The 26,157-nt window shown below is 48.2% G+C and overlaps 2 protein-coding genes across 3 annotated transcripts in view; one reads left to right on the forward strand and one right to left on the reverse strand.

The window, feature by feature from the left end:
- Positions 1 to 26,157, forward strand: part of WNT6 (Wnt family member 6) — a 216,551-nt gene that overhangs the window by 477 nt on the left and 189,917 nt on the right. The gene's annotated exons all lie outside the window — the stretch shown is intronic.
- CYP27A1 (cytochrome P450 family 27 subfamily A member 1) lies at positions 1,961 to 24,367 on the reverse strand. Of its 2 annotated transcripts, none has more exons than XM_072122322.1 (9): positions 24,317 to 24,367; positions 12,632 to 12,822; positions 11,053 to 11,252; positions 10,359 to 10,556; positions 8,183 to 8,346; positions 6,231 to 6,397; positions 5,930 to 6,011; positions 5,653 to 5,853; positions 1,961 to 2,476 (listed from the first exon to the last, which is right to left on the reverse strand). In XM_072122322.1, the coding sequence occupies exons 2-9, from the start codon at positions 12,763 to 12,765 to the stop codon at positions 2,351 to 2,353; spliced, it is 1,272 nt and encodes a 423-aa protein (XP_071978423.1). In that variant the 5' UTR covers positions 12,766 to 12,822; positions 24,317 to 24,367; the 3' UTR covers positions 1,961 to 2,350. The 2 variants fall into 2 exon arrangements, with proteins under 2 accessions (XP_071978423.1, XP_071978422.1); XM_072122321.1 differs by lacking the exon at positions 24,317 to 24,367 and adding an exon at positions 20,812 to 22,590.

The raw sequence follows: 26,157 nt of genomic DNA on the forward strand, positions 1-26,157 counted from the left end.
GAACTTCAGCGCAGCAGAGCCACCTGGTGGACAGCGGAGGAACGGACCGGGTAAGTAAATCTGCCCCAATGACTCCAGGATTGTGCACGGGGGGGGGGGGGGGAAGTCCTTACACTGCTGTGCTCTGTGCTCTCTATACTCAGTTACTCTGCAGCTCTTCTCTAAGAGGATTTGAGTTCTTTGCATCTGATTGAATACTACGGAGGTCACTTAGAGCAGAGAAGAGGAGCCCTGGTGCAGTTCAACGCTAAGGCCGGCGGCACACGTGGCGTTTTGAACCCTGTTTTTAGGCTGTTTTTGGGTCGTTTTTAAGCAGTCCGTTAAAAAAACGTATGCGTTTTTGAAAACGCACCCCTTTTTTTGACCGTTTTTCATTTATCCTCAATAAGATAATTGGAAAAAACTGTCAAAAACGGATGTATTTTTTTACCGGACTGCTTAAAAACGGCCTCAAAACGCCGGCCTAAGAAAACAGCAGTGTGAGGATATACTCCCGTGAACTTGAAAAAGCCCCAATCCTGGCATATAAATCCATATTTCACAGTTCTGCTGCTACTAAAAATATACACAAAGGTATAATTACACATCTCTCCAGGGACAATACATAGCACTTGCTGCAGTACTGCCTGGTCACACCTGCTGACAGGTTCTCCATTTCTCTGGTTGTAGCCAGCAGTGTAAAGAATGGAGGATTTATCTGCAGTTAGTCTTGGAGACACCCAAGGAGCTGGATTATACTATAGCAGTGACCAGACAGGATCCAGGTAGTAAAAACCTCCATTCTTTACACTGCAGCCTGAACTTAGAGCAGGAAATTGCTGCAAATTAGTAAGAAAAGCGAAGACCGAAGCAGCTTTATTTATCAAAACCTTTTATCAATTGGATCAGCGAACTGTTCAATAAAATATAGGAGGTAAGGAAAGCAAAATAGAAATTCTCTTCACCTTTTCACCTGGTCGTCAGTATTGTATTTGCTGAGCGCGGGTCCTTCCTCGCTCTGGGGGCGCACAGACAAAATATAAGGTCCAGCTCCAGCTTTAAATCCAAACTAATTTTTAATGTGCTTAAAACCACATTACAGCCCAAAGTTACATCTTAGACCACGAGTGGCCAATATCGTGGTCTAACTTTAGGCTGTAATGTGGTTTTAAAGGGAACCTGTCACCAGGAGCCCCTTTTCTGGCTCCCCCATGTCCCCATAGGGCAGTGATGGCAAACCTTTTAGAGGCCGAGTGCCCAAACTAAAACAAAGACCCGCTTATCTATTGCAAAGTGCCAACACAGAAATGTAATTAGTGATTTATACTCCCTTCTCTGTCACAGTTTTCATTGATACCAGCACCTGAGGCACCAATAACGCAGAAAATAGTCCCAGGTACAGCTGTCACTTTAAAATACCTCTGCACAGCAAGTCCTGGGCTGTCTGGGACTGCAGGAAGATACTGTGAGTCATCTCTGGTAATGGCCTGAGTGCCCACAGAAAGGGCTCCGAGTGCCACCTCTGTCACCAGTGCCATAGGTTAGCCATCACTGCCATAGGGAGTAATGTACACATTGCCAAAGAGTTTTTATTGTAAAACTGGCTTTCCCGAAAGAAAAGTTGGATGAAAGTTTACTCTTCTGTATGCAGAACTGTGTCCGTAGTCCCATGGGAGGGGCCAGTGAGGAGTGTGGTAGACATGTATGACGTCCTGAGGGGGAAAGCCGGGGGAAGAGGGGAGATATGGGGGACATGGGAGATTTAAAAAAATTTGAAATTGATGCATGACGGAGCGACTTCCTGAGGGTGGGTGGGTTGGTTGGTTGGTTGGGGGAGACCGTTCCCCATTCCCATGGGAGCAGCGACACAGCTCTGCCTACAGAAAGGTAAACTTTGATCTAGCTTCTCCTTTTCTCGAAAAAAGACAGTTTTACTATAAAAACTCTTTGACAGAGTGTACACTATTCTCTATGGGGACATGGGGGAGCCAGAAAAAGGCCTCCTGATGACAGGTTCCCTTTAAATAAAAACAAAGTTGGAGCCAGAAGAGGAAAGGAGAGCCCCAGACTAAACTTCTATATTTTATACCCCCCCCCCCCTCCCAGAATGTGGCCCCCTGGGCCTGAGGTGGTTACAGCTCCTGCTCATTCAGTGCTTTGGCTCTTGCAATAGGTGAAAGTTACCCAGTATGGCGGTAGTATTTATATACTGTATATTGGTGGTATTTGGGCTGTATACTGTAAGGCACAATTATTCAGAACCGTGTGGCGGTAATATTTGGGCTCAGTATAATCATATAGTAGTAGCCTGGACCCATCACTGAGCAGGTCCCTGCCCATAGGGGGCGCCAGGCAGCCCGAGTGTCCGTATTCATCTCTCAGACTTTCTCTCTATAAAGCGCAGGTTGATCTTCTTGCTGGGCGACAGCACGATCCGTGCGATGGATTTGATATTCTCGAGCTTGGCGTCCGGTTTAATCTCGAACATCCGGATAATCTGCAGGAGGGAGAAAGAAAGTTACTAATCAGAAGAGAAACCTATTATTTAGCACTAATAATCGTGCACTATATGGCCCTTTTATCTTCTGTTTATACACAGATACGGGTACTTTATGTTGGCACTCTATGGCAGTATTACCTGCTACTTTAGTATTCTGATACTGGAGCGCAATTATATAGTTTTTTTTTGTTTTTTTTTTATCTTGACATTATACTATTATATGGGCACTATATAGCGGTATTCTTTGTACAGTGTATGAAACTATTATTTGCTCTTAGTATAGTGTAGACCAGCGGTGGCGAACCTATGGCACGCGTGCCGGAGAGGGCACGCACAGCTCTCAGTGCTGGCACGTGGGTCCTTTGAATTTAACTCAGCTTTAAGCAGTATCGGAGCCGCGCTCCGATACTGCTAAAAGCCATGACAGAGCAGGGCGCTGACACTGCCTACTCTGTCACACTGATGACTGCAGCGCACAGGACGGTAAGCGTCCCAGCGCTGGCAGCGTAATGATGTCATTATGCTGCCAGCGCTGGGCACCTTACTCTGTGTGCAGAACAGAAGAAGCCGGAGGAACGCGGAGTCTGAGGTAAGTTTATTATTTTTTTATTCAGGGCATAATATACCAGCAGGAGGGCGGATTTCCTGCCCGCTCCCGCCCCTCCCCTAAAACTCCGCCCGCAAGCCGCCGAAACTCCAAGCCCTCCCCCCCGCCTGGACCCCAGCCCGCTATCGCAAACCCACTTTTGCGAACCACCCTGCCCACTACTGCAAATCCCACCGCCGGGGGAATTCTGCCCGCTACCACAAACCCAACCTCGGCCCAAACCTCGCCCGCTGCCACAACCGACTCCGAACGCTACCATACGCATACCCCCCCCCCCCGCGCCCGGACTCCACCCGGACTCCGCTCGCTAGACACTCCGCCCGGACTCTGCCCACTACTGCAATTGAAGTCCGGACGCTCTCGCTATTCCCCCCCCCCAACTCCGATCACTGCACCCCCCCCCATTACCCCCCCCGGAACTCATGCCTCATGAACCCACTGCCCAGATCCCCAGATGCCGCATTACCCCCCCCCCCCGACCCCCCCGCAGCCCTAACTCTGGCCACCCACCCTCTACCAATCTACCCTAACAACCCTCCTCCCCCCCTGGAAGATCAGACACCTGAACTCAATAATTAAAACAGTGTACGAAAAAGAAACTAGTTTCGCCATCTTGTGACGCTAATAACCTTAGTGCACGGAGCTGGGGAGGGGTGATTTTTTCTTAATGAGCCGTTGTTTTCATTGCTACCATTTTGAGGACTGCGTGACCTTTTGATAACTTTTTATTACTCTTTTATATGATGTAAAATGGTGTAAAAGTGGTGTTTCAGTGTGTACAGGACTGCTGCCTCTTCCTCAATGTCACAACAAGTATAGGAGTTTTGAAATGCGAATAAAACACAATGGGAGGGAAGCTTCCTCTGATTGGGAATGTATCATTTTATTGATTCTAAACTAAACCGTCAGTTTTCAGGTTAAATTGCCGTACTGGCACTTTGCAATAAGTAATTAGGTTTTGGGTTGCAGTTTGGGCACTCGGTCTCTAAAAGGTTCGCCATCACTGGTGTAGACTAATATATAAATACTTTGGTATTGTTAGTGTTAACACCATATGGCTGCATTAAATGGTCACTGTGAAAAAAATATCCAAATTCTGTCTGTTTTTATCATTTGGTGACCATATGATTCCATTATTTACGCACAATATGGTGTTTTTATTGACTGCTGTAAGAATCTCATATTGGAGCACAATTATTTAGAATCTCTTAGAACACTATGGGGGTCATTTACTAAGGGCCCGATTCGCGTTTTCCCGACGTGTTACCCGAATATTTCCGATTTGCGCCGATTGTACCTGAATTGCCCCGGGTTTTTGGCGCACGCGATCGGATTGTGGCGCATCGGTGCCGGCATGCGCGCGACGGAAATCGGGGGGCGTGGCCGAACGAAAACCCGACGGATTCGGAAAAACCGCCGCATTTAAAAAAAAAATTGTGTCGCGAAAATTTCACTCACCTTCATCCTGGATAGGCCGGTGTATTTCGAGGCATTCCAGCGGACTTCAGTGCAGCAGCGCCACCTGGTGGACGTCGGAGGAACTGCTTTGATGAATCCCGGCCGGACCCGAATCCAGCGCAGAGAACGCGCCGCTGGATCGCGAACGGACCGGGTAAGTAAATCTGCCCCTATGAGACTTTTATATTGTCACCACCTAGTGGTCTTCTTAGGACACTACATGAAGCTATTATTGTTTCACTCTATAGTGGAGTATGTAACCACAATGTTGGGGCTCATTTACTAAGGGTCCGTGGTCGGCACTATCATCGGAATACCCAACGATTTCCGATGTGAGACGCATTTAGAAAGGGTTTCTGGCGCACGCGATCGGATTTTGACGCATCGGCGCCGGCTTTCAAGCTACACAAATCGGGGGTGGGGGGTGGGGGGGTCTACGTGGGGGATTTAACAAAGCAATTTGTGTCGCAAGCCACGCACTTACATGGACTGGGAGGAAGCAGGTGAACTCCGGCCGACCTCAGCGGGGAAGCGACAGAGGCAGGAACACGGGCGCACGATCTTCATGAATCGCGGCAGATGTGGATTCCGATGGACAACGCAACTCAGGGATCGCACAGGGACCAGGTAAGTAAATGTGCCCCATAGTCTGGCAGTATTAATTTACCTTCAGGGATGCTATTATTTAGAAATGAGGGAGTGTAACTATGTGGACATGAGACTATTACTTATGAACTGTATAGTGACATTGTTGATACTCTATGAAACTATTATTATTTGGGAAAATTATAATGGCATTATTTGATCACTGTATATTGTTACTATTTTGGTGGTGCTGAATAAATGCTGCAGTCCTGAAGAGATCCTGACCCCTGAGTCCCAAACTGAACATGACCGAGGGGCTGAATCTCTGTAGTACAACAGATTAATCCAGAGATGCCCCAACAGTTGAGATAGGGAGATGAATAAGCATTAAGCAGTGGAAAGATGTTGCATTGTTGGTCATTTAGCAAAAAGTAGGATAGGACTTTTCCTGAAATCAATGGACGTGGGATTTTGGCCATAAACCAACCCTAGTAAATGTATTTCTCCTCCAATACAAACTTACCCGAGACAATGCCAGGTGCATCTCTAGTTCTGCGATCCGCTTCCCCACACAGCTCCGCAGCCCGTATCCGAAGGGTAAGGAGCTGAAGGGGTGGTGCGCCATGCCCTCGCCCCTCAGCCACCGCTGGGGATAAAACTTTCCAGGGTCTTTAAAATTGGCTTCATCTCTAGAGATGGCGTAATGGCTCAGAACAAAGAGGGTCTGCAGAGAGGGACGGAGACATGAGATGTGACGTGTGTCCAGTAGCGCCAGGAGTCACGTGTATACGGCAACTTACATTTTTGGGGAATTGATAATCTCCGATCACCACCTCATGTTCATGGACAATTCTTGCATTGGTTGGGATGACAGGATAAAGTCTGTAGATAGAAGAAGAAATGATGATGTTCAGCCAAATCTACCTGGTTCACAAATAGAATGCTGAAACTACGGTAAAGACCGTCAGGAAATAGAAAGCTAGAAAGTATAAAACTTCATAATACAAATGTGTATGTCATTCAGGGTCTATGAAAAGCTGAGTGATGACCCCACAATGTAACACATCTATGATCCCTTATATACAAGGTATATGATCCCACCTCAGGGTCTCCTTGATCACCGCTCTCAGTAACGGCATGTGGGTGATATCATCCGCTACAGGGATACGGTCCATCGGGGCGGCCATAATGACCTCTTCATATAAGCTTTGCTGCAGCTCGGGGTCTCGGGCCAAGTGGTACAGAGACCAGCACAGAGTGTTCGATGTCTGGAAACAGGGAAGGAATATAGATTAATAGTTTTGTATATATCATTAAATACATCCATGTGAAAAAGGAGCCCGAAAGTAAGGGTTACGTGGTACTGTGCAAGGACACTGAGTTAGTAGGGTGGCACCAGCGGCCATTACTCTTAGTCCTGCTACACTACAGTGGATTTTTTTAACCTCAAAGTATCAGTATTAACCTCCATAAATAACATTTGCCTTGCCAGAGTTTGTATCAATGTATCAGTATACCTGTAATGCAGGGCCTGGGGACAGACTTTGGACAAAGACCAGCACTGGCCCTGCCTACTTACTAGAGAACCATCCTAAATGGCGGCGTGAAACTGGGCGACGCTCACGACCCTGTGTCTTAGTGCAAACACAGACAAAACAACATGAACAACACACACAGAAAAGGACGTTTATCAGAGCCAGATAGTAACAGAGAGAGAGAGAGAGAGAGAGAGAGAGAGAGAGCTTACTACTGCTACTACTACCACCACTACTACCACTACTACTACTTCTACTACTACTGCTATCACTATGCTACTACTACTAGATGTAAAGACTTAGACTATAATAGCCACAATTCCCTGAACAAATCTGTATATATTGAAGAAGAAAAAGAGGGGAATTGTATGCAATCGGCTGTAGTAACCAATTCTAGGTAGTTGAATTTCCAAAAAAAAAGGGAGCTGAGCCCCTATTCCTCTCTATTGGACATGGTGATATCTGACCTTTAATCACTTGTGATACATATATATTTTTTATACATGCTGCTGTTTTCGAATGTGGGAGCATAATACATCCCAAGACTCAATATATAGGACACTAAATTCAATATATAGGACACTAAATTCAATATATAGGACACTAAATTCATGCTCACACAATACCACACAGCACGCATAGGTCACCACTGCCAACAGACATATCAGGGGATAGGAGAGGCATTGCATGAACTAGAGACACACAAAAATAGTTCATGCCTGGAACATTGCACACATTTTCTGTGCGGTTTTAAATGTTTTTAAATGTCTGTTAAATGTGAGATTAGTAAGAAACAATAAAGAATAATTTATATTTTTTGAAATTCAACTACCTAGAATTGGTTATTACAGCCGATTGCATACAATTCCCCTCTTTTTCTTCTTCAATATATATACTACTACTACTACCACTACTCCTACTACCACCACTACTACCACTACTACTACTTCTACTACTACTGCTATCACTATACTACTACTACCACTACTGCTTGTACTACTACTACTACTACCACCATTACTACCACTACTGCTTGTACTACCATTACTGCTACTACTACTGCTACTACCACTACTGCTACTACTACTACCACTACTACTTCTACTACTACTACTACCACTACTACTACCACCACTACCACTTAAAAAATATACATATTAGTATACTTACACATGCGAGTTACAATCGCACATTTATACACTAATGCACACACATATAGAATATACACACACACACACACAGTGCCATATACGAACATAAAATATATACTCATATACAGTATATACAGACACTATACACATATATACATCACATACAGTATATGTTATACACAAATTATGTTGCATAATATGTATGTAATAGTGCACATCCTCCATTCATTAGTGTGTCAGGTCAGATGCTGGGGCCCCCTGATAATGCGGGCCCCATTGTAAATGCTGTGGCTGCAAACGCTGTAGTTACCCCCCTGCTTGTACACTACATTGCGGATAAGATGTGAGAACATGAATGATTACGCACAGTGTCCACGCCGGCCAGTAACACCTCGCAGATACTGCCGTACACCTCCGGTAAGCTGAGTTTCCCGCTGGACAACAAGTACGTTAGGAATTCTCCCTGCACCTCCTGCCCCTTCTCCAGCCGGGACTGGATCTCACTCATCTTCTTATCCACCAGCTTGTTACCTGGAATGGAAGAGACATTGTTTAATGATACCATGGGGCTTATTTTCTACGGGTCACAGATCGCACTTTCGTAGGACTGTTTGGCGGTTTCGGAATTTGCGCAGCTTTGATAGATATTTAACAGGGGTTTGTGCTGGGATTGTATCACACGATCGGATTTTGATGTAACTGCGCTGCTTTCACGCGTCAGAAATCGGGGGGAGGGGTGACGGGGGGTGGGGGGTAGGTTGCAGTCAGACTATTCCACTGAATCAGACTGAGCGCGGGATTTAATTTTCAAATTGTGACGCAAGACGATGCACTTACATGCACCAGGAAGAAGAAGGTGAAATCCAGGGACCTGAGTGGGGAAACGACACATGCAGGATATCGGGCGCATGATCTCAGTGACTCCCCGCACAGCGCATTATACACGGACAATGCACTTACATGCACCAGGAAGAAGAAGGTGAACTCCGGGGACCTGAGCGGAGAAGTGACACATGCAGGATATCGGGCGCAGGATCTTAGTGACTCCCCGCACAGCGCATTATACACAGACAATGCACTTACATGCACCAGGAAGAAGAAGGTGAACTCCGGGGACCTGAGTGGGGAAGCGACACATGCAGGATATCGGGCGCAGGATCTTAGTGACTCCCCGCACAGCGCAGTATACTCGGACAATGCACTTACATGCACCAGGAAGAAGAAGGTGAACTCCGGGGACCTGAGCGAGGAAGCGACACATGCAGGATATCGGGGGCAGGATCTTAGTGACTCCCCGCACAGCGCATTATACACGGACAATGCACTTACATGCACCAGGAAGAAGAAGGTGAACTCCAGGGACCTGAGCGGAGAAGTGACACATGCAGGATATCAGGTGCACGATCTTAGTGACTCCCCGCACAGCGCATTATACACGGACAATGCACTTACATGCACCAGGAAGAAGAAGGTGAACTCCGGGGACCTGAGCGGGGAAGCGGCACATGCAGGATATCGGGCGCAGGATCTTAGTGACTCCCCGCACAGCACATTATACACGGACAATGCACTTACATGCACCAGGAAGAAGAAGGTGAACTCCGGGGACCTGAGTGGGGAAGCGACACATGCAGGATATCGGACGCATGATCTTAGTGACTCCCCGCACAGCGCATTATACATGGACAATGCACTTACATGCACCAGGAAGAAGAAGGTGAACTCCGGGGACCTGAGCGGGGAAGTGACACATGCAGGATATCGGGCGCACGATCTTAGTGACTCCTTGCACAGCGCATTATACACGGACAATGCACTTACATGCACCAGGAAGAAGAAGGTGAACTCCAGGGACCTGAGCGGGGAAGCGACACATGCAGGATATCGGGCGCAGGATCTTAGTGACTCCCGCACAGCGCATTATACACGGACAATGCACTTACATGCACCAGGAAGAAGAAGGTGAACTCTGGGGACCTGAGCGGGGAAGCGACACATGCAGGATATCGGGCGCACGATCTTAGTGACTCCCCGCACAGCACATTATACACGGACAATGCACTTACATGGACCAGGAAGAAGAAGGTGAACTCCAGGGACCTGAGCGGGGAAGCGACACATGCAGGATATCGGGCGCAGGATCTTAGTGACTCCTCGCACAGCGCATTATACACGGACAATGCACTTACATGCACCAGGAAGAAGAAGGTGAACTCCGGGGACCTGAGCGGGGAAGCGACACATGCAGCATATCGGGCGCACGATCTTAGTGAATCACGGAAGAGAGCATTATCGTCGGACAACGCACTTTAGGTGAACTCCAAGGAATGGATAAGTAAATGTGCCCCCATATGTTGACCCAGTGTATCTAAGCTTGTAATGTGTGATACAGCTACAGCATCACTATATCTTAGCCTGTGTGATACCCCCTGCTTAGCTCATGTATCCTAGATAATCCTAAGACAGTGCTGTGTGATACCTGGAGCCTGCTCAGTACTACAAGCCCATCATACACTGTCAGTAGGTAAGGAATCTACACAAACCAAAGTCAAATACGTTGTCCCAGCCTTCCATGTATCGCTTCCAGTAGGGGAGGATCGGTCTGGTCCACTGGGGCAGGTAGGTCGCATACACCGAATTCTTGAACATTTGGATGATGGAGTTGATGAACTTCTGGGTTTCGGGGGGGATGTGTTTTTCCAAACACCCGATTCGAGTCTCAAACACGATGTAGGACACCCCTGAGAGAGGAGACACCGGGTTATAGCGGAGACATGTTCTTGTAAATCATCGGGTGCAACACTTCTAATGGAAGACTAAACGGCATAGCCACAAGGGAATGTCCTCACACTGTGGTGCTCTGTGCTCTCTGCATTTACAGTCCCTTTTCTCTGCTGTAAGTAATCACTGGAGCAGTTTTCTGGTTGAAAACTAAAGCAATCCCCACAGGCAGAGCGGAGAGGGTATAAGGTGGCGCTATTCAGAGCACTAAGAACACAGCAGTGTGAGGACATGTCACTAGTTTACTGGGAGAAGCTGTATTACACATCTCTCCAGGGACAATACCTGCATGGTCACGCCTGCTGACAGGTTCCCTTTCATATCTATTTCACTTTAGCAGCATTATGTGCATGACATCAGTATATACAGACCCTGTTTAATGACCGGCCTGTGATATGGGTAAAAATTTATATTATTTTCAGAATTATCACCCGTCCATTATACATTGATCGATACCTTCAAAAGCGAATCTGTACAGCTCGTTGGCCATGTCAGTGACGGTGTCACCGGAGGGGCTCTGCCGGCGCAGCTCCTGCAGTCGGGTCATGAAGTCAGAGATGACCTCGTTGATGCTCCCGGCATAGTTTTTCGCTTCCTTGGGTTTCAGCATCTTCTGGTTTAGGACTGTCCTGAGAGCGCGCCACTTCTCCCCGCGCCTGGAACAACAACAGCAAGAGCTTAGATAATCTGCAGACTATCACTGATTCTCCAAAATCACTGCTGGATTTAAGTAGGTGAACAGGTTCTTTCTCAAACCTGACAGCCTCACACCTCTGTGCTCTGTGCAGCCAGTGCTGGGTATTGTCTCTGGAGAGATGTGTAATCAGACCTCACACTGCTGTGCTCTGTGCTCTCTGCAGCCAGTGTTATGTATTGTCCCTGGAGAGATGTGTAATCAGACCTCACACTGCTGTGCTCTCTGCAGCCAGTGCTAGGTATTGTCTCTGGAGAGATGTGTAATCAGACCTCACACTGCTGTGCTCTGTGCTCTCTGCAGCCAGTGTTATGTATTGTCCCTGGAGAGATGTGTAATCAGGCCTCACACTGCTGTGCTCTGTGCTCTCTGCAGCCAGTGTTATGTATTGTCCCTGGAGAGATGTGTTATCATACCTCACACTGCTGTGCTCTGTGCTCTCTGCAGCCAGTGTTATGTATTGTCCCTGGAGAGATGTGTAATCAGACCTCACACTGCTGTGCTCTCTGCAGCCAGTGCTAGGTATTGTCTCTGGAGAGATGTGTAATCAGACCTCACACTGCTGTGCTCTGTGCTCTCTGCAGCCAGTGTTATGTATTGTCCCTGGAGAGATGTGTAATCAGGCCTCACACTGCTGTGCTCTGTGCTCTCTGCAGCCAGTGTTATGTATTGTCCCTGGAGAGATGTGTTATCATACCTCACACTGCTGTGCTCTGTGCTCTCTGCAGCCAGTGTTATGTGTTGTCCCTGGAGAGATGTGTAATCAGACCTCACACTGCTGTGCTCTGTGCTCTCTGCAGCCAGTGTTATGTATTGTCCCTGGAGAGATGTGTAATCGGACCTCACACTGCTGTGCTCTGTGCTCTCTGCAGCCAGTGTTATGTATTGTCCCTGGATAGATGTGTAATCAGACCTCACACTGCTGTGCTCTGTGCTCTCTGCAGCCAGTGTTATGTATTGTCCCTGGAGAGATGTGTAATCAGACCTCACACTGCTGTGCTCTGTGCTCTCTGCAGCCAGTGTTATGTATTGTCCCTGGAGAGATGTGTAATCAGACCTCACACCTCTGTGCTCTGTGCTCTGTGCAGCCAGTGTTATGTATTATCCCTGGAGAGATGTGTGATCATACCATTCAGTTGTTCCAGAAACCATAGCCATGTAGCAGGCTTCCTTTTGATACTACCGTAGAGGATAAGGCCTGTGTCTTGCAGAGAGCCGGGAGCACAGCAGTGTGAGGACGCGTCCTGAGTGCACTTGGAGAAGCTATAATCCTGGAATATGATTTCATGTGGTCACATCAGAGCCTAAACATTGTCTGCAGCCTCCGGGCACTGAACTCACTCTGTGAAAGGTCCGTAAGTAAGATCCCGAAGTTCCCGATGTGTCCTCCAGAGGTCAATCTCGTTCCTCAGGGGGTATTTACCCTCCTGCCGCATTAAAACCTCCAAAATGGCGGGATCTGCAATGTTAACCATGCGATACTTGCCGATCTCTGACTTCCACCAGGGTCCATAGCGCTTCTTGTAGATGAGCTGATGTTATATATGGAGAGAGAATAACATCTTATTACAGCAGTTTTCTGACGGGTCTATATGGTGCTAATGTTTAGTTACTTTATGGCAATGATATGTGTGTGCTCTATGGGTCTCATTGTTGTTATTGTTGGATTATATTACAGAAGAGTTTATTAGACTATTTTGGTTCTATATGGTGCTGATATTTGGCTGTTGTATGAGAGTATTATCCATACATTATATGGCGCTATCCACTGGTCAGCAATATAGAGATGTATGACATTTGTAATGTATGTTATGTACCAATCCATAATAACTAACGGTAATAGATTGGGTTCTACTCCTGGTCTATTAAGGTCATATGTGGCACTGCTCCTGGCTTTTACATTTAGGTCACTGACAGCAGCCCTGAGTGAAGTTGCCCCCCACCCCCCCCTTGTTCAAATCAAACAAAACTGGTGTCAAACGTTTGTGCAGCAGAAATTTTCGTTTGTGCAGCTATCGTTTTTAAGATATTAATGAAAGTTTCCAGAGGTCATCGGAGGTCAACCAGCCAACCCCCCCCCCCCCACATTGCCCAAACCAAACCAAACTGGTGCCGAACAATTCTGCGACGTTTGTGCTGCTCAAATTTTTGTTTGTGCTGCTTTTGTTTTGAATAAATGAACAAAAAATGAAAGTTCAAAAGTTCAAGCAGCCCCCCCACATTAACCGAATCGAACAAAACTGGTGTCAAACGTTAGTGCTGCGTTTGTGCTGGTTTGTGCAGCAAAAATTTTCGTTTCTGCCGTTATCATTTTTACGGTATGTTCAGGGGTTTACATCGGTTAAAGGTGTTTAGGATGAACTGGTAAAAAACAAACCTAGTGACACTTCCCTGGATTGATCACCAGGGGGAGCTAGCAAACACATTTTACTTTGGAAGAAATTAACTCTGATGACCTCTGCAAAAAAGTATGAATATATTAAAAATGATAGCGGCACAAACAAAATTTTTTGCTGCACAAACCAGCACAAACGTAGCACTAATGTTTGACACCAGTTTTGTTGGATTTGGTTAATGTGGGGGGGGGGCTGCTTGAACTTTTGACCTTTAATTTTTTCTTCATATACTCAAAACAAAAGCAGCACAAACAAAAATTTGAGCAGCACAAACGTAACAGAATTGTTCGGCACCAGTTTTGTTTGGTTTGGACAATGTGGGGGGGCTGGTTGACCTCTGATGACCTCTGGAAACTCTCATTAATATCTTAAAAACGATAGCGGCACAAACGAAAATTTTCGCTGCACAAACCAGCACAAACGTTTGACACCAATTTTGTTTGATTTGAACAAGGTGTGTGTGGTGGGGGGGGGGGGGGCAACTTCACTCAGGTTGACAGCAGTACTCCTGGTCTGCACATTTTGGTCATGGACGCCACTAATCCTGGTCTGTACATTGAGGTCAAGGCCAGTACTACTCCTGGTCTGGACATTGAGGTAACATCCGGCACTACTCATGACCTACACATTGAGGTCACATCCGGCACTACTCATGACCTATACATTGAGGTCATAGCCAGCACGACTCTTGATCTATACATTGAGGTCACGGCCATAACCTCTGTCAGATATAATTGACTCTTAGTTCATTGCCCTTTCCTTATCTCATCATAGAACATTCTGTATCAGAACATCCCATTGCAATCTCTAGAATTATTAACCAGTTATTTACTACTACGGCCACATTATATTACATTTATTTGTTGGACTTTTTGGAACAAAATTGGCAAAGATTATGGGGCACATTTACTTACCCGGTCCAGTCAAGATCCTGTGGTGTGTTGTCTGTCGAGGATTCGGAGCTGCCGCGATTCACTAAGATCGTTGAGGTCCGCCGGAGTTCACCTTCTTCTTCCCGGTGCATGTGAGTGCTGATCTTGCGAACAATTTGCTTTTTAAATTTCACGGTTTGTCCGAATCAGTTAAGTTGTCCGACGTCTACACCGCGGCCCCCCCGATTTGTGTCGCATGCAAGCCGGTGCTGATGGGACACCGTCCGATCGCGTGCGCCAAAAACCCAGGGCAATTTAGGGGAAAAAATAGTGAAACCTGACGAAAATGCAGCGTTCGGTCACTTAGTAAATGTGCCCCAATGTTTTTAGCAGAGTTAAAGACAACCTTCGATCACCTCCATCCCCAGTTGTCCTGTTTCTAGAGATAGGGATGTATGTTCACAGCTCATTCTCTATGGAGCCGAGTGTGCGTGTGTATGAGTGACTGAGAGGCCCCAGATATCCAAACTGCACAGTCAGCTAAAAATATTTCCACCCTTAGACCTAAAATCTTCCTGCTTAACTCCATATAAAGGGAATGTGAGATAACAGACATGTTTCCTAACCTCTGCACAATCTAAATGATCACTCTACCTTCACATTATGAGATAAACCCTGGCAGGACCCTTGACCCCTGTAAACATCATTCTAGTCATTTTCTCTCCCTTCCTCCTCCAATTACATTCACTCATTTTGGGTTTCAAATATTTTCTATATTTCAGGATTATATCTTCTCTAGGTGCACTAGGGGCATGTCCTCACACTGCTGTGCTCTTAGCTCTTTGAACTTGGCGGCATTCAGAATTTAAAGGAAGTAAAATTTTTGTTCTTTGACTTTATCTTATGATACTTATTGTGGCGCCATTCATCGGTAAGGGGCATCCTCATAATGTGGTGGCTGCACTGTCAGGGGTATTCTCCTGCTCTCTTCTTCTTAGCTGCAGTTTTTGGTATTTCAGGTATGTGATTATGTGGGCAGAAACCCACAGCTAAAAATTCTACTAAAACTGAAAGTGAAATATACTACTCGTACAGAAGAATATATGATCTATAGGACAAAGAGAATATACACAGTATGTAGGGTATACACTCACCGGCCACTTTATTAGGTACACCTGTCCAACTGCTCGTTAACACTTAATTTCTAATTAGCCAATCACATGGCGGCAACTCAGTGCATTTAGGCATGTAGACATGGTCAAGACAATCTCCTGCAGTTCTCCCGAGCATCAGCATGGGGAAGAAAGGTGATTTGTGGCCTTTGAACGTGGCATGGTTGTTGGTGCCAGAAGGGCTGGTCTGAGTATTTCAGAAACTGCTGATCTACTGGGATTTTCACGCACAACCATCTCTAGGGTTTACAGAGAATGGTCCGAAAAAGAAAAAACCTCCAGTGAGCGGCAGTTCTGTGGGCGGAAATGCCTTGTTGATGCCAGAGGTCAGAGGAGAATGAGCAGACTGGTTCGAGCTGATAGAAAGGCAACAGAGACTCAAATCGCCACCCGTTACAACCAAGGTAGGCAGAAGAGCATCTCTGAACGCACAGTACGTCCAACTTTGAGGCAGATGGGCTACAGCAGCAGAAGACCACACCGGGTGCCACTCCTTTCAGCTAAGAACAGGAAACTGAGGCTACAATTTGCACAAGCTCATCGAAATTGGACAGTAGAAGATTGGAAAAACGTTGCCTGGTCTGATGAGTCTCGATTTCTGCTGCGACATTCGGATGGTAGGGTCAGAATTTGGCATCAACAACATGAAAGCGCGGATCCATCCTGCCTTGTATCAGCGGGTCAGGCTGGTGGTGGTGGTGTCATGGATCCATCCTGCCTTGTATCAGCGGCTCAGGCTGGTGGTGGTGGTGTCATGGATCCATCCTGCCTTGTATCAGCGGCTCAGGCTGGTGGTGGTGGTGTCATGGATCCATCCTGCCTTGTATCAGCGGGTCAGGCTGGTGGTGGTAGTGTCATGGATCCATCCTGCCTTGTATCAGCGGGTCAGGCTGGTGGTGGTGGTGTCATGGATCCATCCTGCCTTGTATCAGCGGCTCAGGCTGGTGGTGGTGGTGTCATGGATCCATCCTGCCTTGTATCAGCGGCTCAGGCTGGTGGTGGTGGTGTCATGGATCCATCCTGCCTTGTATCAGCGGCTCAGGCTGGTGGTGGTGGTGTCATGGATCCATCCTGCCTTGTATCAGCGGCTCAGGCTGGTGGTGGTGGTGTCATGGATCCATCCTGCCTTGTATCAGCGGCTCAGGCTGGTGGTGGTGGTGTCATGGATCCATCCTGCCTTGTATCAGCGGCTCAGGCTGGTGGTGCTGGTGTCATGGATCCATCCTGCCTTGTATCAACGGTTCAGGCTGGTGGTGGTGGTGTCATGGATCCATCCTGCCTTGTATCAGCGGGTCAGGCTGGTGGTGCTGGTGTCATGGATCCATCCTGCCTTGTATCAACGGTTCAGGCTGGTGGTGGTGGTGTCATGGATCCATCCTGCCTTGTATCAGCGGGTCAGGCTGGTGGTGGTGGTGTCATGGATCCATCCTGCCTTGTATCAGCGGGTCAGGCTGGTGGTGGTGGTGTCATGGATCCATCCTGCCTTGTATCAGCGGGTCAGGCTGGTGGTGGTGGTGTCATGGATCCATCCTGCCTTGTATCAGCGGCTCAGGCTGGTGGTGGTGGTGTCATGGATCCATCCTGCCTTGTATCAGCGGGTCAGGCTGGTGGTGGTGGTGTCATGGATCCATCCTGCCTTGTATCAGCGGGTCAGGCTGGTGGTGCTGGTGTCATGGATCCATCCTGCCTTGTATCAGCGGCTCAGGCTGGTGGTGGTGGTGTCATGGATCCATCCTGCCTTGTATCAGCGGGTCAGGCTGGTGGTGGTGGTTTCATGGATCCATCCTGCCTTGTATCAGCGGGTCAGGCTGGTGGTGCTGGTGTCATGGATCCATCCTGCCTTGTATCAGCGGCTCAGGCTGGTGGTGGTGGTGTCATGGATCCATCCTGCCTTGTATCAGCGGGTCAGGCTGGTGGTGCTGGTGTCATGGATCCATCCTGCCTTGTATCAGCGGGTCAGGCTGGTGCTGGTGGTGTCATGGATCCATCCTGCCTTGTATCAGCGGGTCAGGCTGGTGGTGGTGGTGTCATGGTGTCTTTGGGCCCCTTGGTACCACGCCACAGCCTACCTGAGTATTGTTGCTGCCCATGTCCATCCCTTTATGAGCACAATGTACCCTGTAACATCTGATGGCTACTTTCAGCAGGATAATGCGCCATGTCATAAAGCTGGAATCATCTCAGACTGGTTTCTTGAACATGACAATGAGGTCACTGGACACAAATGGCTCCACAGTCACCAGATCTCAATCCAATAGAGCATCTTTGGGATGTGGTGGAACGGGAGATTCGCATCATGGATATGCAAAATGCATATAGCATGCCGCTATGTAGTATAAAATGTATACAGTATACCGCCATGTAGTATTAAATGCATACAGCGTACCACCATGTAGTATAAAATACATACAGCGTCCCCCATGTAGTATAAAATGTATACAGTGTATCGCCATGTGGTATAAACTGCATACAGAATATTGCCATGTAGTATAAAATGCATACAGCGTATCGCCAAGTGGTATAAAATGTATACAGCGTATCGCCATGTAGTATAAAATGTATACAGCGTATCGCCATGTAGTATAAAATGTATACAGTGTATCGCCATGTAGTATAAAATGCATACAGCGTATCGCCATGTAGTATAAAATGTATACAGCGTATCGCCATGTAGTATAAAATGTATACAGTGTATCGCCATGTAGTATAAAATGCATACAGCGTCCCCCATGTAATATAAATTGCATACAGAATATGGCCATGTAGTATAAATTGCATACAGAATATGGCCATGTAGTATAAAAAACATACAGAATATGGCCATGTAGTAGAAAATACGTACAGCATATCGCCATGTAGTAGAAAATACGTTCAGCATATTACCATGTAGTAGAAAATGCATGTAGTGTACTGCCATGTAGAATAAAATGCCTACAGCGTGCTACCATGTAGTTTAAAATGCATACGGAATACATATATACACATACATATACACATACACACATCACATACATGTACACACATCACATACATATACACATACATTACATACACACATCACATACATATACACAGATAAACTTACTTTTTTTCTTTTATTCTCCAGAAAGGTTCTCCAGGAGCAGAGGGGGGGGGGGGGCGGAGGAGAGGGGGGATGGAGCGGAGGAGGGAGCGGAGCATAGCAGAGGAAGTGGGGAGCAGAGAGGAGATGAACGGGACAGAGGGAGCGGAGTGGAGTGGAGGAGAGGGGGGAGCGGAGATGAACGGGGCAGAGGGAGCGGAGTGGAGGAGGGGGGGAGCTGAGCGGAGATGAACTGAACAGAGGGAGCGGAGATGAACGGAACAGAGGGAGCGGAGCGGAGGAGGGGGGGAGCGGAGCGGAGATGAACGGAACAGAGGGAGTGGAGCGGAGGAGGGGGGGAGCGGAGCGGAGATGAACGGAACAGAGGGAGTGGAGCGGAGGAGGGGGGGAGCGGAGCGGAGATGAACGGAACAGAGGGAGTGGAGCGGAGGAGGGGGGGAGCGGAGCGGAGATGAACGGAACAGAGGGAGTGGAGCGGAGGAGGGGGGGAGCGGAGCGGAGATGAACGGAACAGAGGGAGTGGAGCGGAGGAGGGGGGGAGCGGAGCGGAGATGAACGGAACAGAGGGAGTGGAGCGGAGGAGGGGGGGAGCTGAGCGGAGATGAACTGAACAGAGGGAGCGGAGATGAACGGAACAGAGGGAGCGGAGCGGAGGAGGGGGGGAGCGGAGCGGAGATGAACGGAACAGAGGGAGTGGAGCGGAGGAGGGGGGGAGCGGAGCGGAGATGAACGGAACAGAGGGAGTGGAGCGGAGGAGGGGGGGAGTGGAGATGAACGGAACAGAGGGAGTGGAGCGGAGGAGGGGGGGAGCGGAGCGGAGATGAACGGAACAGAGGGAGTGGAGCGGAGGAGGAGGGAAGCGGAGCGGAGATGAACGGAACAGAGGGAGCGGAGCGGAGGAGGGGGGGAGTGGAGATGAACGGAACAGAGGGAGTGGAGCGGAGGAGGGGGGGAGTGGAGGTGAACGGAACAGAGGGAGTGGAGCGGAGGAGGGGGGGAGCGGAGCGGAGATGAACGGAACAGAGGGAGTGGAGCGGAGGAGGGGGGGAGCTGAGCGGAGATGAACTGAACAGAGGGAGCGGAGATGAACGGAACAGAGGGAGCGGAGCGGAGGAGGGGGGGAGCGGAGCGGAGATGAACGGAACAGAGGGAGTGGAGCGGAGGAGGGGGGGAGCGGAGCGGAGATGAACGGAACAGAGGGAGTGGAGCGGAGGAGGGGGGGAGCGGAGCGGAGATGAACGGAACAGAGGGAGTGGAGCGGAGGAGGGGGGGAGTGGAGATGAACGGAACAGAGGGAGTGGAGCGGAGGAGGGGGGGAGCGGAGCGGAGATGAACGGAACAGAGGGAGCGGAGCGGAGATGAACGGAACAGAGGGAGTGGAGCGGAGGAGGAGGGAAGCGGAGCGGAGATGAACGGGACAGAGGGAGCGGAGCGGAGGAGGGGGGGAGCGGAGCGGAGATGAACGGAACAGAGGGAGTGGAGCGGAGGAGGAGGGAAGCGGAGCGGAGATGAACGGGACAGAGGGAGTGGAGCGGAGGAGGAGGGAAGCGGAGCGGAGATGAACGGGACAGAGGGAGCAGAGGAGGAGGGAAGCGGAGCGGAGATGAACGGGACAAAGGGAGTGGAGCAGAGATGAATGGGACAGAGGGAGCGGAGCAGACAGGTGCTCAGGAAGGTGTGGCGGCCAACGGGTAAAAGGATGTGCAGGCTGGTGGGAAAGAGGATGTGCCAGCCGGCATGCAGGGGGGTGTCAGCCTGGGCGGGTGGTCAGGCGGACGGCAGGACGGTCCGGTGGGCGGCAACATGGCAGCACAGGTGGGGGATCCAGAGGCAGCATAGGCAGACTGGCGGGTGGCAGCATGGACGGGCGGGTGCACAATGCCGCCCGGTCGTCCAGCAGGTGGCACGCCGCCTGAGGCGAGATTCTCAACTCGCCTCATGGCAGGTGCGCCCCTGGATAGATAGATAGATAGATAGATAGGAGAGTAGTTTATCTGACCTGTAGCTCATGAGAATGGAGCAGGTAGCCCCTGATGAAGACCCAGTAGAGGTTGGTGAGGAGGGAAGGTCCAGGAAGATCATCAAAGGTCTTCATCTTCTTGTCCCCCTGTGTCACTCCAGCTGCTGCAGCCCCATGTAAGGCTCTGGCCTGGGTCCTCCTGGTCCTGCATGTCTGCAACAAGGGACTGACCCTGCTGCTGGGGAGGAGGCAGCGTCTCAGAGAAGTGGATATCATGGCTGAAGTGAGGACTGCTGTTTCCTAGTTTTAGGGAGGAAGAACCTGAGACACCTCCTTCCATGCGGGTGTAGAAGAGGAGATGGTGTGAACATGACTTATCAGAGGAGCAAAGTCCATATAGGATCTGTGTATAGTGACGTCACCTGCCAGTGTCATGTATCTGTCTATACTGTACTACATGCAGATGCTATGGATTCCATGCAAGCAGTAAAAACCTGGGGGCGTCTCATGGCAGCCTGTTCTCTGCATTGGTCCCTTAAAGGGATCAAATATTCTCCATTTATCCCGGCTATTGCCATTGCTCTGCATTTCTATACTCTATTTCTGCAGTGTGCAAGAATTTGTGATTATTTTATGCGACTATAACACCTCCACCCCAGCCTCTCGATGCATCCGGCGGGAAATAATAATCATCATTGTTTATAAAACTCCATCAAATTCCGCAGCGCTTGACAGATTCTGGGGAACACATACAAATAAGACGTTACAGAGTACAAACTGTCATATGGGACAATAGGAGTGAGGATCCTGCTCTTAAAGGAAACCTACCATTAGATTTGATGCATTATGAGGCAAACATACCTTGAGAATGCTGTAGCTACACTGATGCAGGATTATATCTTGGTTAATCCCTGAGCTGAGTAGTTTTGCTGAAAAAAAAATTAAAACATTCAGGACCTTGAGAAAGCTGGGTCAGGCTGGCTGCCTAGATCAACATATTACACACAGAACTTGTTATTACAAATGGAGGATAGTCCAGACAGGACTAATCAACCTGAGCTGGATGACTCATACACAGCAGCTGGGGGATGGTGCAGCGATTGATTATTCTTCCTTCAGACACAACCCAGGAGTTACATCATCCTGTGAAGAAATGAATAACTCACGTGCTAGGAGAAGCGCTGAAGGAGCCATAGAAGCGACAGAGCTTCATTATCATAATGTTATATCTGTTTTATCAGCAAAACCACTCAGCTCAGGGAATAAACAACATATGATCCTGCAATCTGAGAATGTGCCATTAATGACCACCCTCTGTTTTCTATCACTAAGCCAATACACAGATTTCCCCCTATTCCCAGCAGTCTCATTTTATATACCAACCTTTTATGTGGCACGGTGTCAAATGCCTTTGAAAAGTCCAGATATACAACATCCACAGCGTCCCCCAGATCCAGTCTTGAACTTACCTCCTCAGATTAGTCTGACAGGACCGATCTCTCATAAACCCGATGCTGACGCTGGGTTATAAGGTTGTGCACAGTGAGATACTCCAGGATAGCATCTCTAATAAACCCCTCAAATATTTTCCCTACCACAGCAGTTAGACTCACGGGTCTGTAGTTTCCAGGATCGCTTTTTGATCCTTTTTTTTATATGAGGGTGAGAGGGGTGACACAAGAGCTTACAGACTATGAGGATGAGGGGAGGACACAAGAGCTTACAGTCTATGAGGATGAGGGGGTGACACAAGAGCTTACAGTCTATGAGGATGAGGGTGACACAAGAGCTTACAGTCTATGAGGATGAGGAGGTGGCACAAGAGCTTACAGTCTATGAGGATGAAGGGGGGGACACAAGAGCTTACAGTCTATGAGGATGAGGGGGGGACAATAGCTTACAGTCTATGAGGATGAGGGGGGACACAAGAGCTTACAGTCTATGAGGATGAGGGGGGACACAAGAGCTTACAGTCTATGAGGATGAGGGGACACAAGAGCTTACAGTCTATGAGGATGAGGGGGTGACACAAGAGCTTACAGTCTATGATGATGAGGGGGTGACACAGGAGCTTACAGTCTATGAGGATGAGGGGGTGACACAAGAGCTTACAGTCTATGAGGATGAGGGGGTGACACAAGAGCTTACAGTCTATGAGGATGAGGAGGTGACACAAGAGCTTACAGTCTATGAGGATGAGGGGGTGGCACAAGAGCTTACAGTCTATGAGGATAAGGAGGTGACACAAGAGCTTACAGTCTATGAGGATGAGGGGGTGGCACAAGAGCTTACAGTCTATGAGGATGAGGGGGTGGCACAAGAGCTTACAGTCTATGAGGATGAGGGGGTGGCACAAGAGCTTACAGTCTATGAGGATGAGGGGGGACACAAGAGCTTACAGTCTATGAGGATGAGGAGGTGACACAAGAGCTTACAGTCTATGAGGATGAGGGGTGACACAAGAGCTTACAGTCTATGAGGATGAGGGGGTGGCACAAGAGCTTACAGTCTATGAGGATGAGGGGGTGGCACAAGAGCTTACAGTCTATGAGGATGAGGGGTGACACAAGAGCTTACAGTCTATGAGGATGAGGAGGTGACACAAGAGCTTACAGTCTATGAGGATGAGGGGGTGGCACAAGAGCTTACAGTCTATGAGGATGAGGGGGTGGCACAAGAGCTTACAGTCTATGAGGATGAGGGGGGACACAAGAGCTTACAGTCTATGAGGATGAGGAGGTGACACAAGAGCTTACTGTCTATGAGGATGAGGGGGGACACAAGAGCTTACAGTCTATGAGGATGAGGAGGTGACACAAGAGCTTACAGTCTATGAGGATGAGGGGGTGGCACAAGAGCTTACAGTCTATGAGGATGAGGGGGTGGCACAAGAGCTTAGTCTATGAGGATGAGGGGGGACACAAGAGCTTACAGTCTATGAGGATGAGGGAGTGACACAAGAGCTTACAGTCTATGAGGATGAGGGGTGACACAAGAGCTTACAGTCTATGAGGATGAGGGGGTGGCACAAGAGCTTACAGTCTATGAGGATGAGGGGGTGGCACAAGAGCTTACAGTCTATGAGGATGAGGAGGTGACACAAGAGCTTACAGTCTATGAGGATGAGGGGTGACACAAGAGCTTACAGTCTATGAGGATGAGGGGGTGGCACAAGAGCTTACATTCTATGAGGATGAGGGGGTGGCACAAGAGCTTACAGTCTATGAGGATGAGGGGTGACACAAGAGCTTACAGTCTATGAGGATGAGGGGACACAAGATCTTACTGTCTATGAGGATGAGGGGGTGGCACAAGAGCTTACAGTCTATGAGGATGAGGGGGGTGACACAAGAGCTTACAGTCTATGAGGATAAGGGGGTGACACAAAAGCTTACAGTCTATGAGGATGAGGGGTGACACAAGAGCTTACAGTCTATGAGGATAAGGGGGTGACAAAAGAGGTATAAGAGCTTGTATAATGGTTCAGCCATTCTTTATAAGGGAATGGAATACAAATAATGTAATCATCCACCATGTTACATACAGAGTCAATGGGACTGCAGAGAAGCCTGGAGCTTGGTATCTATCTGGTGCCTGCTGGACAAATTCTTGTGTCTTCAGCCTGAGCACCACCTACACATCACTGCACTGACCTTCAGACCCTACAAATGGCAAATATTTATTTAGGGATTGGGAGTTGGAGTACTACAGCCAAATAACAGGTAATCTAGTGATGTAACATCATCTGTGATAGGTCAGCGCACACACGGCCAGCCAGTGGCTGCAAACAGGGAATTAAAGGAATTGGTCCTAAATCCATGGATCAGCTGCTGATACACAGAGAGTGGGACGGGAAGCAGACAGCGCCCTCCTCTGTGTAGTGGTGAGACCCCTAGAGCACTTCTGGCTCATTAGCATAATTATAAAAGATGATTTTAGAAGGAAGGAGGCTATGCAGAACAAATCTAAGGATTTATAATATTGTAAGACCTAGTGCTGGGCAGTCCTTCTCTTTATAGCGAAGCCGGAGCATTAGGTTCCGGTCACTATAAAGATCCGGCTCACTATGTAATTACATAGGGAGAGATTTTCAGGCAGCCAGCCATCCATCCCTACATCTCAACCCAAATTTTTTGGGTTAAATAAGGTGTGGTCTGAAATAAGGGGCGGGGCTATGTGGCTCTCAGACGATCATCTTCACTAGAAAGAGGCGGCTCGTTTGCAAATGAAACATTATGGGGCTCATTTACTTACCCGGTCGTGCGCCTGATGTCCACCAGGTGTCGCTGCTGCGCCGAGGTCCACCGGAGTTCACCTTCCTATTCCTGGTGCAGGTAAGCGCGTGTCAAGTGACTTTTTTTTTTAAATACCGCGGTCTTTGCGAATCCGTCAGGTTTTCCGGCGGCCACGCCCCTGATTTCCGTCACATGCAAGCCTGTGCCGATGCGACACAATCCGATCGCGTGCGCCAAAAACCCGGGGCAATTCGGCGCAAACCAGTAATTTTCGGGAAACCTGACGAAAATGTGCGATTCGGGGCCCTTAGTAAATGAGCCCCTTTGTGTCCTTTTTTGTTTTCTGGGTGGAGCATGCAGTGTAAAGCATGGAGGTTTCCACCCGGATGGCCACGACCAGCTCAGGGTGTAATACACAAAACTCCATTCCTACAAGATAGTCCTGCCTATGGTCATAGTAACTACATTGTAACCCTCCCTGCTTTACACTGCAGGCTCACGCGAACTAGAAATGGTGCGCGGCAGAAATAATATTCACGTTACAAAGTAACTTAACACAAATATTTTATTTCACAAGTAAAACTGACATTACGTATTAAAAAATAAAAATCTTACAGCTTTCCTTTATGGAAACCAATCTGTGAAAGTTCATTAGAATTAATATCATAACATTTAAGGGGAGTTGGGGGGCAAAAAATATTGCATAGGTCCTCAATATTAGATAGATTGAGGTCCAACACCCAGCACCATCACAGATCAATTGATACACAGAGAGTAATAGAGGAAGTAGAAAGCGCCGTTCTCTGTGCAGTGGCTGAACTGAGGTACTGCAGCTTAAAGGGCATCTAACACCAGGATGAAGGACTGTATGTGTTAATGGAGCCCCTCAGGCTCATTTGCATACAGTCTTTCATCATGGTAGGAGATGTCCTTTAAAGGAAATCTACCATCACAATCATCATGATATCCAGGGACACTTACTCATTGATCCAAGTGTTATATTTATGGCTTTCTTCCTTCTAAAATCTGAAGCTGCATCATGGGCGTCCGTCTCATTAGCATAATTGTAAGAGTTGATTTTAGAAGGAATTAGGCCATGGATAACAAATATAAAAGGATGAGGTGCCTGAATAACTGTCCCTGGATTATA

The sequence above is a fragment of the Engystomops pustulosus genome, chromosome 8, assembly GCF_040894005.1.
Source record: "Engystomops pustulosus chromosome 8, aEngPut4.maternal, whole genome shotgun sequence".
NCBI classification, from domain to species: domain Eukaryota; kingdom Metazoa; phylum Chordata; class Amphibia; order Anura; family Leptodactylidae; genus Engystomops; species Engystomops pustulosus.